Genomic DNA, 18,619 nt, shown 5'->3' with positions numbered 1-18,619 from the left:
GGATTGAGAGCCAGCCCCAGACAGGTCTTGAGTTCAAATATGGCCTCAGGCACTTCCTAGCTGTGTGACCCTGGGAAAGTTACTTAATCATTGCCTAGCCTTTACCACTCTTTTGCCTTAGAACCAATACTTAGTATTGATTCTAAGACAGAAGGTAACATTTAAAAAAAAAATTAACCAAATTCTTTCCTTCCCACTGCTCCCCACTGAAAAAGAAAAACAAGCCCTTGTAACAAATAATGTAAAATCAAGCAAAATAAAATTGAATGGTTAATTAAAAGCCATCCTAAGATATTTTACAAAGATGGAAGAGGACTAAATAGATTGTTAACAATTAAATGTTGATCTTCATAAATTGTTTTCTCCATCTCTAGGTTCTTATCTGATGAAGATAGTCTGGAGTTCAAATATTATAAGTTGAAGTTGGCAGAAATGCAGAGGATAAAGGAAATTAAAAAAGATGAGGAACACCTGCCAACTTCAGAGGAATGTGCTGTGAGAGCAATGCTGTATGCAAGGAAAGTCCAGAGCCTGAAGAAAAGATTGATTCCCCGGAAAAGGCTCAGGCTCCTCTCATCTTGGGGGATCAGTAGCTGGAAGTCAAGAAAAGCAACTGTGGGGACACAAACCCTTCTTTCAGCAGGAACCATGCTGAAGCACCAGGTCAGACATGCCCATGGAGGGTTCCAGGTAAAGCCTTCTTTGCCTGACATAAACTGCCTTGAGAAGAACTTACCATCAGAGGAATCTGAACCTCTTACTTGTGACCCCAGCCCAAGACCTTTGACCTGCCATCCAGGAGCAATAGAGCCTGAAACCTCTTCTGCCTTGCCTGAGCCACACCAGGCTCCTCCACCTTCTCAATTTGCCAATGGTAGGTGAAGATTTCATATTCAATTTACAAAGCCTATGGGACCTAAAGAAAGACAACAACAAAACTTACTAATAAAATAATTCTGAGGGTTGGTTAAACAATTGTATCGAAGAGGGATTAATTTGGCCTATTTGGCTTGGCCCCAGGAGGTGAGCCTAGGCCCAGTGGGAGGAGTTTTTAAGGAGGCAGATTACAGCTCAGTTTAATGAAGAGTTTCCTAACAGCCAGAGCTGTTCAGCAATAGAATGGAGCAGCCAACTAATCATAATAACTCCGTTTTCTGTGGCTTTTCAAGTTTATATAAGTACTTTCCTCACAGTAATCCTGTTGGGTAGATAGTGTAAGTATCATTACCCTTACTTTGCAGATAAAGAATTTGAGAATTAGAAAAGCAAAGTAAGCTACCCACAGTCAAACAGCTAGTAAGTGTTAGAGGCAAGATGAATCCTCCTAAAACAAATTCAGTCTGTTTCCACCCTACCAAGCCAAGTCAGCAAGCATTTATTAAGCACCTACTGTATGTCAGGCTTGGTGCTAGACTTTAGGGATACAAAGAAAGGCAAAAGAGAGTCTCTGCTCTCCGGGAGTTCCCCAAGTTCCCTGGCACAGGATGTTTTAGGTCGAGGATAGATTACCAGTTAAAAGATCATGTGATTTAAAACTGGCAAGGACTTTAGAGGTCATAAGATTTATGAATAGATTAAACTAGATCAGAGGTCAACCATCTCTAAAGGAAGAGAAGGTTTAAAAATATATTTAGGATATTGGTTGATTCAGTTCTAAAAAATATTTAATGTTTATTCATTTTCTCCAAAAGAATATATTATTATATTGTTAGAATATACCTTGTTAGAATATAGAACCAGGGCAAAGATCCCTGAGGACATCCTACAGTTTTCTATCAGTGTCTTACAATCAGTTAACAAGTTATTTGAATGACAGGAAGTTCAGATGGGATGAAATATGGGATAGCCGAGAAGAGCAGAGCTGTTGTAAGCCCTGGGGTTTGGTTGTAAAATCATGATCCTCAGAAAAGGATTCTCTGATGGGGATGCTTTCATTTGAGGGGGAAGGGAGGAGAGTCCCCTGGGACAAGAAAACTCTGGTCCTATGCTTTGATGCTAGAAAAGAGACCAACCTGTAATTACCTGTAATTACCTGTAAATGAGGCTACTCATAGGTGCATAGATTTAGTGCTAAAAAGGACTTCATTTGTCCTGTAGTACAAACCCCTATGGAGACAGGTCCAGGTAGCCTAAGTGATTTACCCAGGGTTACATCAGTCCTGGTTTTCTAACCCAGGTTCTCTAAACCCAAAGCCAATAATGTTTCCATTGTGCCCTCTGTGGCAAACTCATCATGTTCTCTTCCTTTCTTCCCTTAGTTTCTGTGCATATGAAAAGCTTCCCATCCCCAATAGAATTTAAAATCTTGGAGCTCCCAAACTGTTTTGTTTTTGTCCTTTTTTATCCCCAGTCTCCACAGGGGTCTTTTATGGAGAATAGCATTGCGAAATACACTTAGTAGATGTTGATTGTTTATTATGGCCCCAAATGCTAATTTTATATTCAAAGAGATGTTGGCCTTTGGTCTCTTTTAACTCTAATATTATATATTTTAAGGACCTTTTCTGTCTCTGATATTCTTAAGATTCTCTGAACTCAGAGCTAATAGATAACTGTTTTGCATTTTGCAGTTGATGCTAAGACAATGGATACTGCTGAAAAACTAGCTAAATTTGTTGCTCAGGTGGGACCAGAAATTGAACAATTTAGCATAGAAAACAGCGCAGACAACCCAGACCTGTGGTAAGTAACTGCTTTATCTTCTTGATTATAGCATAATAAAATACATTGAAATTTTCATAAAATTCCATTCTTGAGGTCCTCATTGTAGGGTCATCTTCTGAGTGAGATTGCCTTGGTCAAAGTTCTATTGGATTTTACAGTTCACGTCACTTTGGGTGATCCTGGAATAGGCTTGGTTCCGTTTCCTTCTATACCAATGGAGCTTAAAGCAAGCATTTGGAGGCAGTATGATATTGTGGAAATAGTATTAGGCTTGGAATTCATCAAATCTGGGTTTGCCTTATAAGCTCTGTCATATAATTCTTGTGACAAAGACCAAGTCTTGGCCTCAGCATCCTCATCTGTAAATTCAGGATAGGACTTCTTGTTTTGAGGAAATGTGGTCTGCTACTGTTATCATTGCAGGTGCTCCTCCACTGCGGAGAATCTTAAATCTCTTGATTGTACTCTGCGTAGTGATGATAAGGTACAGCAGGACTGGTGTGGAATGACTATTCCAGGCATCTCTGGAATGGAATTTAAAGCTCTGAAAGCTGGGCATACAACTTTATTGTATTATCAGTCAGCAAGCATCACTCAGGTCTTTATAGGATCCCAGAATGTTAAGAATAAGAGAATTAACCTTAGAGGTCATCTAGTCCACTTCTTTCCTCTTACAAAGATGCAGAAACTGAGGCTTAGAAGTGACACACAACCAAGTAGCAGAGTCAGGATTCAGTGCAGATCATCTCAGTCTTTTCATTTCATTCCCAGTTCAGTGCTTTTCCCATTATACTAGATTTGCCTTAAGTGCTCTAAGTTATTGTTACCAGTCTTACTGTTTGTTCATCAGTGGCAGTGTGGTGGAGTTGATGATATCCCCAATGACGATGATATCTTACATTTGTGTGGAGTATTATGGTTTACAAAGCACTTTGAGACAGATACTTCTTTTTACCATGTTTCCTGTGTAATTAATAAATTATTTCATTAACTTTATTATGCAAACTGAGAGGAATTGGAAATAATGACAATTCATATTTCTGTAGCTTACAAAGTACTTTCTTCATAAGAACTCTGTTAGGTATGTCATGTTTTATTTTGCTATTGAGAAGAGGCTTAGGCTTGTAGCACTAGTGACTTTTCGACAATTACCCAGCTAATAATGGAGCCCAGGATTCTGATTCTAGTTCCAGCACTTTTCTCCAGTATGGTGCTGTCCTTCCTTGTACAAGAAGCATAGGTTATGCTAACAAAATCTTTTAACCTTTTTTTTGCCCTCCAGTTTCCTTATTTATGAAAAGGGGAGAAAGCTGCCTTATTTGCCTTGCGGTATTTTTGTGGGCATCATATAAATCAGATTTGGAAGCAAGATTATAAAATGACCCCTCTAAAATTGTATAGCAACAGCTCACTTACCTAGAAGCACTTATTCCAGTTTAATTATCCAGAATACAAGAGGGAACAATAGCAATAACAGAAGGCTATTTGAGCCTTGGTTCGGAGCCTGCTAACTTTATAACCTTTTAGACTATAGTTGTAATAAAGTTGGTTACCAAAGTCCCCAATTTGTATCTGCCCTCTCTAGGCTCTCAAATTTTCTCCTGTTAAATGGAGGTGTTGGCCTAAATCAGTGGTTCTTAACCTTTTTAATGCCATGACCCCGCAATACAGTTCCTCATGTTGCAGTGACCCCAAACCAAAAAATTATTTTGGTGGCTACTTCAAAACTGTAATTTTGCTACAGTTATGATTCGGAATGTAAATACCTGATATGCATTATGTATTCTCATTGCTACAAATTGAGAGGTTGAGAACCGCTGGACTAGATGATCCCTCAGGTCCATTCTAACTCATTCTGTACTTCTGTCTAAAATTACATACTTCCTAATTGCTAGGAGCCCAGTTTTTGAAAGACAGGGGGCCAAGGATAGAAATATAGATAGCCATGTAGTTCAGAAAAGTATCAAATACCCAACAGTGTTTCTCTAGTTCTATGTCCTGTCAGGATGAACAATTATGAAGATAAGTGAAAAAAGAAGAGCTCTTCTTTTCTCATCTTTTTTTCCCCTTCAGAATATTTGTTCTTTTTTCTAGCAGGATAAAGTTAGACTTCTTAGGCTTGATATTTATTGGTATTATTATTATTGACTTCTCAAAATTAAAGAACAAATTAAACTGAAAAGGGCTTCAGAGATCATCCTTATTCAACCCCCTCATTTAACAAATGGGAAAACTAGAGGTTTAGTGACTTGCCCAAGGTCTCACAATCAGTAGGTGGTAAGAGCTGGGACTTATCATGGCCAGTATTCTATTTACTACAATACCTTTTCTTTCATTGAGAAACTCTATTTCATCATCTAGTCTACTCCCCATGGTTTCTAATCTTTCCCAGACATATTTCAGCAGATATGCCACCAAAGTAATGCCATTCCTTTGTTCTCTGAAAAAATTATTTCTGGAGATATCCTCTAACTTAACTGAAATAATTTAAATTTATTTTCAACCCAGGTTTCTACATGACCAAAATAGTCCTGCCTTCAAGTTTTATAGAATGAAAGTGTATGAACTGTGCCCTTCCATTAATTTCGTAAAAGCCCCACTAAACCTCAAAGCAGGTGAGAGTCTGAAATCAAGGAAGGCTTCAGATCGTGGAGAAGAAGAGCTTGAGGGAGATCATTCTCAACAAGGGACTGAACTTGAGTTAGAATTAGGGCCTGAGGAGGAAGAGGAAGAGGGTACAGAAGATGACACCTCAGTTCAAGAAACATCGTCCAGAATTAGAGAAGAAACTGGGAGAGCATCTCAGTCAGAGGGGATCACCTCTGAGGAGGCACAGAACACAGGAGCGGAGGGCGATGGTGCCGGTTTAGCAGCTCTGTCACAGGCCTCTGCTTCAAATGCCTGTTTCCCCCGAAAGAGAATCAGCAGCAAATCACTAAAAGTTGGCCTGATCCCGGCTCCCAAGAGAGTGTGTCTTATAGAGGAACCTAAAGGTACCTGATGTGTCTTTGCATTTGTCTCTGCAGCAAAGTGTTCACATTTAGTCCATGAGAATGATGTTGTTAACTCGAGGACTCTATGTTCCTAATGATAAAGTGACACAGTACATTTGTACCTTGCTTTATTACTGAAAAGTTGTTTGTAAAATTAAAGTTATTTGTGAAATTAAATTCTTGTAAATTGAACCATATTTTAAATACACTAGGAAAACATCCAATTTAAAGGCAGTGCATAGATTAATTATATAAAGTAAAAACTTTTGCAATACATGAATAATCACTTTATATTTTCTCTTTAATAAAATCAGATTTTGCACGTTGGGTTTGTAGGAGTCACCTACAGTTTTTTTCTAGTCTATAGATGTTATGTTGAACCCAACTGAAATTATTTTTAGTTACTAATTTGTGGGTGGATGTTAAATGTCTTAATGGCACTGGACAAACTATTGATACTCAAAATTTCAAATTTTAAACTCTCTTATTGGGCATCTTCTTAATTTCACACTTTGGCACAGAGTAGTACAGTGACCATTAATTGAACAAAGCTTTAAGTGCCTACTATCTGAAAAGTCAGGATCTAAGAGAAACACAAAGTTGGAATAAAGCATAATCCCTGCTCTCATGGAACTCACTACCTGGTAGCAGGAGAAGACACCAACATAAATAACTCTTAACATAAGATAAATAGTACCTAATGGGGCAGCTAGGTATCCCAGTGAATAGAGAGCCAGACCTGGAGATAGGAGGTGTCCTGGGTTCAAATGTAACCTCAGACTTCCTAGCTAATGTGACCTTGGGCAAGTCATTTAACCCTAGCTGCTTAGTCCTTATTGCTCTTCTGCCTTTACATAATATTAATTCTAAGACAAAGGAAGGGTTTTTTAAAAAATAGCACATGATAAATTACTTGAGAGGTATAAACAAAGGCCTTCAGGAAGAGGAGATCATCATTAATGAGGCACTGCCAGGTCCTAAAGTGCCTTATTATCAGGAAGATTGAAAATTCTGTGGTGTACATTTTGTGCTTAAGTGTGTTTATTGTTCTGTATATTCTAGTAATTTAAAGCTTAGTGATGCACATGTAGTGTGTATGTGTGTACTACATTTGAGGAAGGGCATTGACAAACTGGAATGTGTCCAGAGAAGGGCAAGGATGGGGCAGGGACTCAAAATGATGCCATTGGAGGATTAGTATAAGGAATCTGATATATTTGGCCTAGAAAAGGAAAGAGTGATTCAATTGGGGACAGAGGGGGAAAGATAGAATTCACTTTAAAATATTCAAAGGGTTTACTATATAAAAGGGGGATTCAATTTATTCTTGGGTCTCAAACTTGGGTGGAAGTTATAGGAAGGCAAATTTCAACAATACAAAGAAGAGCATCTCAACAATTACAGCTTTCTAAAAATGAATTAGGCTATCTCCATTACTAGCAGCCTCAAAACAGAATCTACATGATCACCTATTGGGGATGTTGTGGAAAGGTTTGGGCTCTAGGTAGGGATTTGACTATTGTATTGACCTCAGGTCCATTGAGTCTTAGAGATAATAAATAGTAGCTTCGAAGATTGTATATCTGGGGGGCAACTGGGTTGCTCAGTAGATTGAGAGCCAGGCCTAGAGATGGGAAGTTCTAGGTTCAAATCTGGCCCCAGACACTTCCTAACTGTGTAATCCTGGGCAAGTCACCTAACCCCCATTGCCTAGCCCTTACCACTCTTCTACCTTGGAACCAATGCACAGTATTGACTCCAAGACGGAAGGTAAGGGTTTAAAAAAAAAAAGGATTGGATATATCTAACTATGATAAAGAGCAGAAAGTTTATCTTTTATCTTGAGAAGCTAGATATCAATTAGACTGCTTTGTGTTATATCTCAATATTTAATTCAAAAAATAATAACCAGATAGTCTCAAGCAAATTTAATTGCTAGTGCCTTTGTATTTTGATGTCATGACCTTACAGAGCAACAGTTCACATGGCCCCAGGGATCAGAAACTTCCTTTATTAAGCATCTACTGCCATGTGCAAAGCAATATTTTATTTAACTGCCAGGTAGTTAGGACCTGACCCCTGGCCTCAGGAAGCTTGTACTTTTGTATACCATATAGAATTTGCAATTGTTGTAAACAGTTTTCTCTATAAGTAGCATGGAGAAAAGATAATTATCCCCTGATTTATATATTTTATTTTTTGGTCTTATAGTTCATGAACCTGTGCGAATTGCTTATGACAGGCCCCGGGGACGCCCTGTGTCCAAGAAGAAGGTGAGGTTCACCAAAATAAAATCCTCAACAGTGATGCTTTCTTTTATAGTTTGGAAAATTCTCTTTTGAATCAGCTATTATTTGAACAGGTTTCTCTTTCCTTCCTGTTTAAAAAAGAGCTGTCTTTAAAAACAATGTTTGGTTTAAAAAAAAAAAGACTTTATTGAAGTGTTCGTTGGATGCCTTGTGGTGTGGTGATAACTTGGGGTTCTTGGAGTCTATACCATCAGAGTACAAACTACCATGTTAAGTCTGGGGAACCTCATCACAAAAAGTTGGCTTGCCAGGGAACTTTTTGGCTACAAAAACTCATGAGTCAACATAAAGGTTGCAGTTTACTTTATTGCTGGTGATTCTCAAAACTGATCAAATCACAGACCTTTTTTGAAGTTCTGTGGCATTGTGAACTGAGAAGTAGTGTGGGTTAGTGGGCAGAGAATTGCCCATAGGTTCAGGAATCCATGGATGAAGGTTCTGCCTATAACATTTAGTGGTGACATGTCCCTGGGCATCTCTCTGAGATTATAAATTGAAGAATAGTTAGAAATCTTCATTGGAGGGCAGCTGGGTAGCTCACGGGATAGAGAGCCAGGCCTGGAGATGGATTCTGGATGGATTAGCATCTTTATTAGAAAAAAGGAAAATTGCTGTACTTAAAGTCTAGGATATACTAAGCACAATATTTCTAAAGCATACTGTTATTTCTTCAACAATTAAAAGATCTGTGACTTCATCAATTTGTGTCCTCTTTCCTAATCCCCACCAGTATAGAATTGTATTCTCCTATAATTTAATAAATTTCTTCTCATAGTTGCTGTGACCAAAAAATTCAACACCCTGTAACCAAACTATTGATGAGCCTCTGCACACTTAGCTTGGCTGATCTTCAGAAAGCATATGAAGTTGGGGGCAGCTGGATAACTCAGTGGATTGAGAGCCAGGCCTAGAGACAGGAGGTCCTGGATTCAAATCTGGCCTCAGACACTTCTTAGCTGTGTGACCCTGGGCAAGTCACTTAACCCCCATTGCCTAGCCCTTACCACTCGTCTGCCTTGGAACCAATGCATAGTATTGATTCTAAGGTGAAAGGTGAGGGTTGAAAAAAAAAACAAACCAACATGAAGTCACTGGGCCATAACCTAATCCCTTCCAATTTAGTGTGATCTGCTGAAAGAATCTTTGAGAACCCTGGGTCATCTCTGTATCATGATAGGCTTTGAGGGCCTCACAAAAGCACAATTTAGCTACACAGTGCTTGACTATTATGAACCCACAGAACAGAAATGAGATCTGAAAACTGTATCCCTCTTTGGCTACACTGCAACTTGTGTGTAGTCGTGAAGCATCAGCTAATTGCCACATCCTCAACTTCACTGACACTACCTGATTTCATGATTTTTGGTCTAGAAGTTTGTGATACTACAGGATTTTTTCCAAATGAACTACCGGCTACCCAAATTACTAACATCCAAAATTGTATATTTAGTTATCTGAACCCAAATGATAGACTTCACATTTTCACATTAAATGTCATCTTGTGTAATTTAGGTCATCCTTTCAAACTCTCAGCATCTTTTTGATTTATAATTACAGGACCCAAGTAAGTAGGGTAGTGAAAAGAGTACTGGATTTGGAGTCATGAGGACCTGGGTTCAAATCCCACCTCAGACACTTACTAGCCGTGTGTTTACAGACAAAACCACATAACCTCTCTAAGCTCCACATCATAGGATTATTGGAAGGATCAAATAAGAACTATCCTATACAAATGTTAACTTATTGTTTTTATTATTGCCACTTCTTTTTTCTCAATGAGATTGAGATAGAAATAGTTCTAGGATGGGTTCCTATCCTATTCTGTTATATTATTTATTTAATGATTGTACAGGTGGATAGAATAGCTGCTTTTTGTAATTGAATAAAAGTAGGAAGTAAGCTCATCCTGTGTAGGCTTACTGAAAGAATCTGTGATACAACTCTAGTAGCAGATAGGACAATAATGATAATATGCATCTCAACCTTATGCCTACCTAATTTTGATTATTCTTGTCCTGATTTTCAAAACAAGGAAACCATTTATCCTTCTTGAACTCCCCAGAGACATTTCTTATTCTTCACAGGCTTTGAAATACTACTGATGGTGCTTCAACAATCACATTTGCCAGTACTGCCAGTACCTGAGGGTACAGTTCCTCTGCACCAGAGGACTTTAACTTCTCAGGGGACAGCCAGATTTTCTCTTACTGTTTCTTTACTTGGTTATCAGTCAGTTCCTGTTTGCTAATTTTGTCCTTTCTGGTCAAGAGTAGAGAAAACAGAAGCAAAGTAAGAATTAGCCCACTCTATATTCTTTGTCATCAGTAATTGTCCCATTGACATGGAGCAGCTGTCCTATTCTTTTTGGTTTATTATTCTTCTTATCTTTCCCAGTATAACTTTTAAAAAATCAGTTTGTCTTCTTCAGCCTTCCTCGTCAGCCGAAAATTCTCATGGAGTCATAAATTTATACCTGAAGGGAACTTGAGTCCAACTCCTTATTTTACAGATGAGGTAACTGAGGCACAGAGAGATTCATTGACTTGTCCAGGTCACCCAACAAATAAGTGTCTGAGATACTGAGACAGGATATGAGCTCAGGATCTCCTGACTAGGTTTATTGCTCTATCTCCCATGTCACTTAGCTGCTGACTTTTAGCACTTCTGACCAAGTTGTTAGAATAGCAGGTCAGATCTTTTTGTATTTGACTTTTTGCTCTTCTTGCTTCCAGGTTTTATATATATTGTTTAAATTTTTTTTAAACTGAATTTTGTGATGCTTCTTTTGAAAATTCTTTGTTCATATCCTTGGACTGAATCTCATAGCTACTGGAATAGTTTCCATTTCTGTAACACTTGCAGGTTTATAAAGCACTTTGTGTACAGCAACCCTGTACGATAGGTAGTATTTGTATTATTTTCACTTTTCAGATGAAGAAACTAGTTTAGAGAGAAGACTTACCCAAGGTCATACAATTAGTAAGTAGTCAAGTCTGGGTTTGATCTGAAGCCTCTTGACTCTTTAATAAGCTCACATTTATTCTACTACCACACATTGTCCTGATAATCCTGTGTCATTGTCTCTCCAGTGCATAGCACTGTCCTCTCTGATTTTTAGGAAACACTTAATAAAGGCTTTTTGAATAAATTAAGCATATTGTAATTCAGAAAGACTTAACTTTTTTCTTTTTCTCTTCAGAAACACAAAGACTTGGAATTTGCTCAGCAGAAACTGACTGACAGGAATGTGGGTTTTCAAATGCTTCAGAAGATGGGCTGGAAGGAGGGATATGGCCTGGGCTCACGTGGGAAAGGAATTAAGGAACCTGTAAAAGTGTATGTAATGGTAACAGACTTCAGAAATGCAAGAACAACAAAATAATAGGGACAGGTACAGTGCTGCCCAGAGGGAGCAGGAGAAGGATGTTTAATAATAGTCAGCCCAAAAGGCTCATTGACTGTGGAGAGCCAGTGTGGTCTGGTAGAAAGAGCCCAGGGCGGGGACTGCGGAGCTATAGGGAGTAACTCCCACTTCGTGGCCTATTCTTTGTGTATTACCTTGGGCAAGTCACTCTAACATCCAAAGCTTCTGTTTCCTCATCTGTAAACTGAGGAAAATACCTGTCCCACTGACCCTATGGAGCTGTGGTGCGAATCAGATGAGAGAAACGTGTATGATGTGCTTAGCAGCTGTAAAAGTAATAGTAGAAATGTGTGTCCATTGGTGATGTCCAGCAGATCACATCAGCTTCTTTGAAATTTGAAAGTCTTAGGAGAAAAATGGGAAGCAGTCCCCAGGAGCAGGAGGGCTCACTCACCATTCACTATCATGTGAGATTCCAATTTCATCTTCAGAATGAGAGAATTTTATGAAGTTTTTAATGTCCTGGTTCTTGCTCTCTTTAAAGTGGGGTCATATACTTCTTGGTACTTGCTTTCAGAGTCAAGTGTTTATAAGGCTGGCCCCAAATAAAAGAAAAGGGTAATGGGTATTTTTGTTTGTTTTTTTGTTTTCCCTGGCTCTGGGTATGGAAAGCAGAGGGATTATGGTACAGTGAAAAGAGGATTTGGAACCAGCACTACTTACTACCTGTATGACCTTGGACAAGTCACTGGGCCTCGGTTTCCTCATCTTTAAATGAGGGAATTTGACCTTTAAAATAGCTATTTCTTTCCTTATGTCAGAAGTAAGAATTTTAGATTTTAGGGCCTTGTCTTATTTTTTAAAATAAAAGTCAAATTAAGGTCAAAAGCTCTTTTTAAATAATATAGATTTTGGAAGGTCAGCCAAGGATTTATACTGTATATTTAACTTCTTCTTAATCCTTGTAATTTTTAGTCACATTTGCTGTTTTTAAATTCCAGGACATGCAGAAATGTCCCCAGGGTTAAAACATAGAACCCCTTTTCATTTGTAGGGGGTAATCAGAGACTTAAAGTATAAGTCCTAAGCAACTTTCAAGAACCCATTGTGTCTAGCAAGTATTTAATTAAAAAATAAGCTTGAGATCTGCCACATAGGGCTACGCTAAATTTCTACATTGTAAACAAGGGATTTCTATCTCCTACAAATAGGTAAGTACAGCAGTGAATAAGGTAAGTACATTTGGGTTTTTTTGGTAACTTTTTTTACTGTCATGCCACATATCCTCTGCAGAGATAGTATACTGTATACTTGACTATACATGTTTGATTATTTAAAAAAAAAAATTTTTGTACTTAGTCATGTAATTGAAGAAAGCAGAGTCCAATACTAATTGTCCATTTTACTCCCATAGGGGAACTACCTCTGAAGGGGAGGGCTTGGGTGTTGAAGGGGAAGAAAATAACGAAGATACATTTGATGTTTTCCGTCAAAGAATGATACAAATGTACAGGCAGAAACGAGCAAGTAAATAGGTATGTGCCTGGGCACGTTCAGTTCATGAATTCCTGCCCACACTGAAATTCTAATTTTGGAAAAAAAATTCTGAAATGTTACATTTCAAAAAACAAACGAATTCAATTTTACAAAAAAAAAAAAAACAAGACCTCAGAATGCAGATCTATTCAACTTCTTACCCTCTAGGTTTACAGAAGAAATGTGTTAACAGGCTGAAAACGCTGGTGTTTGATAAAGCTGCTGCCCTACAGGCCTTTTGGTGATTTTTAGTTCACTTCGGCAATGTGCAAAGGGATTTTTCTTTGTCATGGTGAACTCAAAAGTTGATATTACTCACCTACTAGTTTGCCAAGCTTCAGTATTAGCCTTGTACTTGATGCACAGGCTAACAGTCTGGGTGCTAACTTACCTGGAAGAGACTCTTTTTGATTTTCAGAATTTGTCCCATCTTTTTGCTAAGGTTTTATCTCACAGATGAAGAAGGCCTGCATCAGAGCATATACAGCAAACAAGACAACTCAGTGGTCCAAAGAAGACAGTTCCAAACAATTGAAATGAAACTTTTAATTCCCCATTTTCCTCATCTAATTACTACTGACATTTTTTCCATTTAATTTTCCTATTCTTTTTTCAGATGCCTTCTTTTTTCCCACCTATTTCCCAGCCAGACTTTGGCCAAATAATTGTCTTCAAGGAACAACTGAACAACATTGATCAAAGATACAGCCTTAAGATGATTAATCTTGAAATTCCTTTTTCAGTGACCTGCATTATCAGCAGAGCCAGTATATCTGAGTGGATGGTTGTAATGAATGTACACAAAGGAAATTTCCGTTTTGGGGGTGAAGATTATTTTTTCTTTTTTGGGGGAAAAGGAACCCTACATTTTGAGAGATCCTTTTGTTTGTTTTTAATCTTTATTTTAAGCACTTTTAACTACAAGTGTTTTTTCAAGTCTTTACATAGTTTCCTTTTTTGCTCCTCAGGAAGCAGAAATGAACTAAGTCAGTTTCATGTTGTCCTACCAGAAGGTAGTATTTAAGTGAGATTTAAACTATAAAAGAGCCCAATTCTCTGATTTCCTATCCTGTGTGCTAAAAAAAATGCAATTGTTTCTGATCTGATTGAACATTGATTGACATCCAGAAGCTCTGTCAGCAAGCTTCTCCTTTGCTCATGAGACCAAGTATAACCCAGGAATGATTACGAATTTCACTTTCTAATCGCCTTTCTGAATTTCAGAAGACAAACTTCGGTGCCAAAATGAGTCCACTGGAGAATGTGTCTCCGGAGGTTGTTCAGAAGACAGGGAAGCCTTTGGATTTGACAAGTGTGTTTACCTGTGGGCAAGTCTTGTAACCCTTCAGTGTATCTTAGACCTAATATGGTTTTGCAGTAGTCTTAGATAACTTTTCAATGGGGAACAACAATCCATTAGGCTACTTAACTTCTTTCTCCCCACTTGGCAAGGGTCCTAGGAATTCACAATCAGATTGTGCCACAGTTGTTAAAATTTAATTTAAAAACACACACTTTTGTGTCTTGTCCATTGCCTCTTCTGATATATTTTGAAAACTATTAAGGACTCTTTCTTTTTTAGCATGTGTGGCAATGAGATTATTTTATTATAGTCCTTGTGAGGGAAAAGGGGGGAAAAGTCCTGTCTTGGGATTTCCCATGCATCTGCTTCTTATTTGAAAGACTATGACTTACAGTCTTAATCCATCTAGCAGCATATACTTCTTGTACCTACATGCAAAATTCCTAAGCTACCAGAAATTAAGTCCTTTTTGATAAAGTGTCAGTGTTAAGATTTTAAATAAGTGTTAAAATGCAAGACAACTTGGGATCCTCTTCAGTAAATTAATACAACTGTCCTGATGATTCAGCTGTAAAGCTAGAGGACAGAGATCAATCGCTTCTCCTTGGAGAGTTAAAGAAACGAGAGAACTGTCTTCATTTTGGGTTTGTTAAGGAATCAGTGCTTCCTCAAAGCAAAAAACAAAAACATCCTCCATGTTTCTCTCATTACCTTGGCTGTCAGTGACACCACTAATCCAACCCTCCAGGAATATACCACAATTCTTTACAAGGCTGGACCCTTTTTTCCAGATGCTATCTTGAAATTGAACCAACTACCAAAGCAAAATACCAGTAGGTATACAATGTATTTACTCTTGCTGGTACAGTGGCATCTTGTTTTTCCAACTGGTAAATGCCTCTGTCTTTGAACACACAGAAGTTTGAAATGTCAAGACTGGTGCATATGTTTCAAGACCTAAAGACAATTCTTACTTTTCCTTTGGGATTTGGTTTGGAGATGCTGAAGAGTTTGGCTTATGGGATGAACAAATGTGCCTCATCCAGAAAAGTTAAATAAAACATCAAGTGATATTAGAATATTCAACCTAGGTTTCTTCAGGAAATTTGGGAACAGCAAGAATTTACAGGGCTTTTTCTGTACCCTTAATATAGGGGTACATTCCTGCCTTTTTTCTTAACTCTTAATTGACCATTGTATTGACTTATTGAATTAATAATGGCCTTTTGGAATTAGGCATTCATCAGTTGTGGTCAGTTTTCAAATATGGCTCTATGGAAGCAATGTGATTGGTCTCTGAAGACAGTTTTCCCATTTCCTCAATGTGGATGTAGCTTGCTCTTTGCAACTCATCCACACAAGCCTTTGATACTATTGCCACTTCACTTCTTCTTCCATATTGACTTTTTGGAATCACTTTCATTCTTTCAACTAGTTAGAGTTCTGTTTACAGTTAAGAGAGCTTAATTCAAAGTGTGGCTTCCCATGTTGGGACAGTGCTACTTTCTCAACCACCTGGTCCCTAGTCATTATTCTGGGAATGTTTTGATTTGAGCTTAGACTGCTAGTACAATACCATTTTGGTGTACAAGAAAATAACCTTTAAAGATTCGGGTTATATTCCCTCCTGATTGCAATTCATTGGAAAGCAGTTTGCTGGAGTATAACCCACTCTTGGAAAGAAATGTGAATTGTGGTTCTTAAGGGAGTCTTAAACTGCCATCCTGGATAATTGTGTATTGGTCGGTCTTTCTTGTACCAAACTTGCGTTTGGGACGAGATGCCAGACGAGCAGCACTGGTGCTAAGATTCTAGTGTGGCTCACCTTCAGTTCCCACATAACCCCTTTATTTTGCTGAGGATGGCCTTGCCTCTCCTTTGTGAAAGGAGCCCCACCCCCCTTGCATTGCCCTGCTTCTGCAGGCAGAATTGAAAATGCAGTACATATGATGTTGCACAAATACACTACTTTGTTGAAGTTACTAGTTTCTTTTCTGTTATTTTAGTTTCCAGGGTCTCTTCGTGAAGACTACAAGCATCAATGAAAAATTTAACTTACTTCCATGGTGTTGTTTACTGTCTCTTGGTTTGTTTTTCTCTTGGGTAATCTTGTAGTGAATTTTGATATGTTCCATGTAAATTGACAGCACTAAAACTTAGAAGATGCTTGTGATGATGGAAGTTTTTTTCTTTTTTTAGTTGTAAACCTTGTTAAACCTTTTAGCAGCTATAATAAATGTGTAAAAAAAATTTCCAATGGTTTTAATTATGAATTTGTAAAATGGACTAATTTTGAGGAAAGTAGCACAATTTGGGGTACAAACAAATGGAATTTGGCTTCCTTAAATGAAATAATACTTGAAATAATAACATTTGATTTATGTGTAGAAGAAAAATAAGACTGCTTGGGACCAAGGACAGAACTATTTAGAGCTTCTCAGCAATGAAAGGGGCTGGCCTTGGAGAGAGGGAATAAAGTTTTCCCTCCGTGGAGTTCAGGGAGCAGTACACACTCCAATTAGGGGGTTAGACTGAAAGGCCTAGGAAATCTTCCGTTATTCAAAACTACCACACTTATCTGAAAAGAAGAGTCCTTTGAATTTCTGCTGCCCTTTTCCTCCTTCACATTCACAATCAAGTTTCCCAATTATTCCATCTGGGATCAAATTGCTAAAAGAACAAATAAATCATGTCTTGGATAATATGTATCCTTCCTGTAAATGATTTCTGGGGTTGATTCTATTTGTGCCTCTGTGAAAGTGCAGCAGACCACCAGAATAAGTTTCTCTGGATCTAATCACTATGTGACCATAAACAAAGCATATTCCCTCTATGCACCCCAATTTCCTTGTCTAACAGGGGAATTGGGCTTAAATGATCATTAAATTTATCACTTAACAGGATCTAGAATACATTTTACTAACATCATACTTTCATTGGACACAAGGTTTTGGGTTTCAAACTTTCATTTGCCCTGTGACCTTAGACAAATTACTAAACCTCTGGACTGGTTTCCTCAGTAAGATAAGGATAACAAGGTTGTCATGGGGATCAGTGGAAGTAGATGTAATGGTAAAGCATAGCGAAATCCTTGCCAGTGCTAACATTGGGTTCAGAATTCATTTCTAGCTAGAAAATATCTTGATTAAAGGATTCAATTCCATCTGCCACTCCACTAACCACTGCTTCTCCACTCTTAAACTTAAGGGTTATATAATAAAATGAGCTCTTCCCTTAACAAACTAACCCAAGAGAAGAGAAACCCAAGACATGACCTTGAAATCTTTGCTACTTAGTTGTAGGGTTTGGGAGAAGGCTCAGCATCTCTAAGCCTCAGTTTCTACTTTTATAACATGCCCACAATTTATACCTTACCCTTGGTACAGGGTATTGGGAAGAACAAATAAGATAGCTTACAACAAGACAGTAACTAGATGTAGTTGTAACCAGATGGTGCCATATACAGTAAATGTCATCTGTTATTAATGCTCATATATATGACTGTTGGGAGGAATCTCTTGAAGGCATCTTATGCCATTCCACAATCAATTTTGTAATTCGTTAGCAAACTGGCAAAAATCTATTTCCAGTTAAAGAATTGTAGTGTTTGCACAAGTATCCTAGGATGACAAACGTTGGACTTGGAGATATTTGGAATGTTAGAGAGAGCAGGGATATCAGAGGCCTCCAATCCCCCATTTGTGATTTGAGATCAAATGAATCAGAGGCAATCAGTCCTGGAACTCGGGTCTCCTAATTTATCACTTAACAGGATCTAGAATACATTTTACTAACATCATACTTTCATTGGACACAAGGTTTTGGGTTTCAAACTTTCATTTGCCCTGTGACCTTAGACAAATTACTAAACCTCTGGACTGGTTTCCTCAGTAAGATAAGGATAACAAGGTTGTCATGGGGATCAGTGGAAGTAGATGTAATGGTAAAGCATAGCGAAAAATGGCTGATAGAATTTCCGTCTTCTATTTAGTTCTCTTCCAAGGCTCTTAGGTCTAACTGATGAGCATTGCAGTTAACATGCAGCATCTATAAAATTATTAAAATATTGAGGATTGCTTCTGGGAATTTGAGTTATTTAAACAGTTCTGCTAATCTGGCCCCACCCCTTCACTTTTTACTTTACTGCATCCAGATTCCCTGCATTCTTATTCCCCTTGGCAATACTAGTTCTTCCAAGATAAATGCCCATGTGCTGCCCTCAGCCCTTCCTCTCTCTTATCAACAAATGTAGTGGTTTTAGAATGTCAGAGCTGGGAAACCCTTTAAAACAAAGGGTGTAAGAGCTGGCAGGGTCCTCAGAACAAGGAATGTCAAGAGCTGAGAGAGCCCTTAGGACAGAGAATGTCAGGGCTGGGAGGACCCTTAGAATAGAGAATGTCAGAGTTGGGAGGGAGCTTAGAACAGAGAATGACAGAGCTAGGAGAGTCCT

General features: G+C 38.2%; 1 protein-coding gene across 19 annotated transcripts in view; it reads left to right on the top strand.

Moving 5' to 3' along the window:
• The window catches only part of SUGP2 (SURP and G-patch domain containing 2), a 69,168-nt gene extending 52,141 nt beyond the window's left edge, over window positions 1-17,027 (top strand). For 16 of the 19 annotated variants that reach the window (XM_056822160.1, XM_056822165.1, XM_056822163.1 and 13 more), the window contains 7 exons: window positions 375-874; window positions 2,571-2,682; window positions 5,173-5,657; window positions 7,869-7,930; window positions 11,166-11,302; window positions 12,745-12,865; window positions 13,035-17,027. In XM_056822160.1, coding sequence (XP_056678138.1) covers window positions 375-874; window positions 2,571-2,682; window positions 5,173-5,657; window positions 7,869-7,930; window positions 11,166-11,302; window positions 12,745-12,865 — 1,417 coding nt within the window. In that variant the 3' untranslated portion in view covers window positions 13,035-17,027. Of the gene's footprint in view, window positions 1-374; window positions 875-2,570; window positions 2,683-5,172; window positions 5,658-7,868; window positions 7,931-11,165; window positions 12,866-13,034 lie in introns of those variants that run through there. The other 3 variants (XM_056822164.1, XR_008917359.1, XM_056822166.1) reach the window with 3 other exon arrangements.
• The last annotated feature ends 1,592 nt before the right edge of the window (window positions 17,028-18,619 follow it).

The sequence above is a fragment of the Monodelphis domestica genome, chromosome 3 (genome assembly GCF_027887165.1).
Source record: "Monodelphis domestica isolate mMonDom1 chromosome 3, mMonDom1.pri, whole genome shotgun sequence".
Taxonomy (NCBI): Eukaryota; Metazoa; Chordata; class Mammalia; order Didelphimorphia; family Didelphidae; genus Monodelphis; species Monodelphis domestica.
The sequence above is the reverse complement of the archived record's forward strand: the minus strand, read 5'-3'. Positions and strand labels throughout refer to the sequence as shown.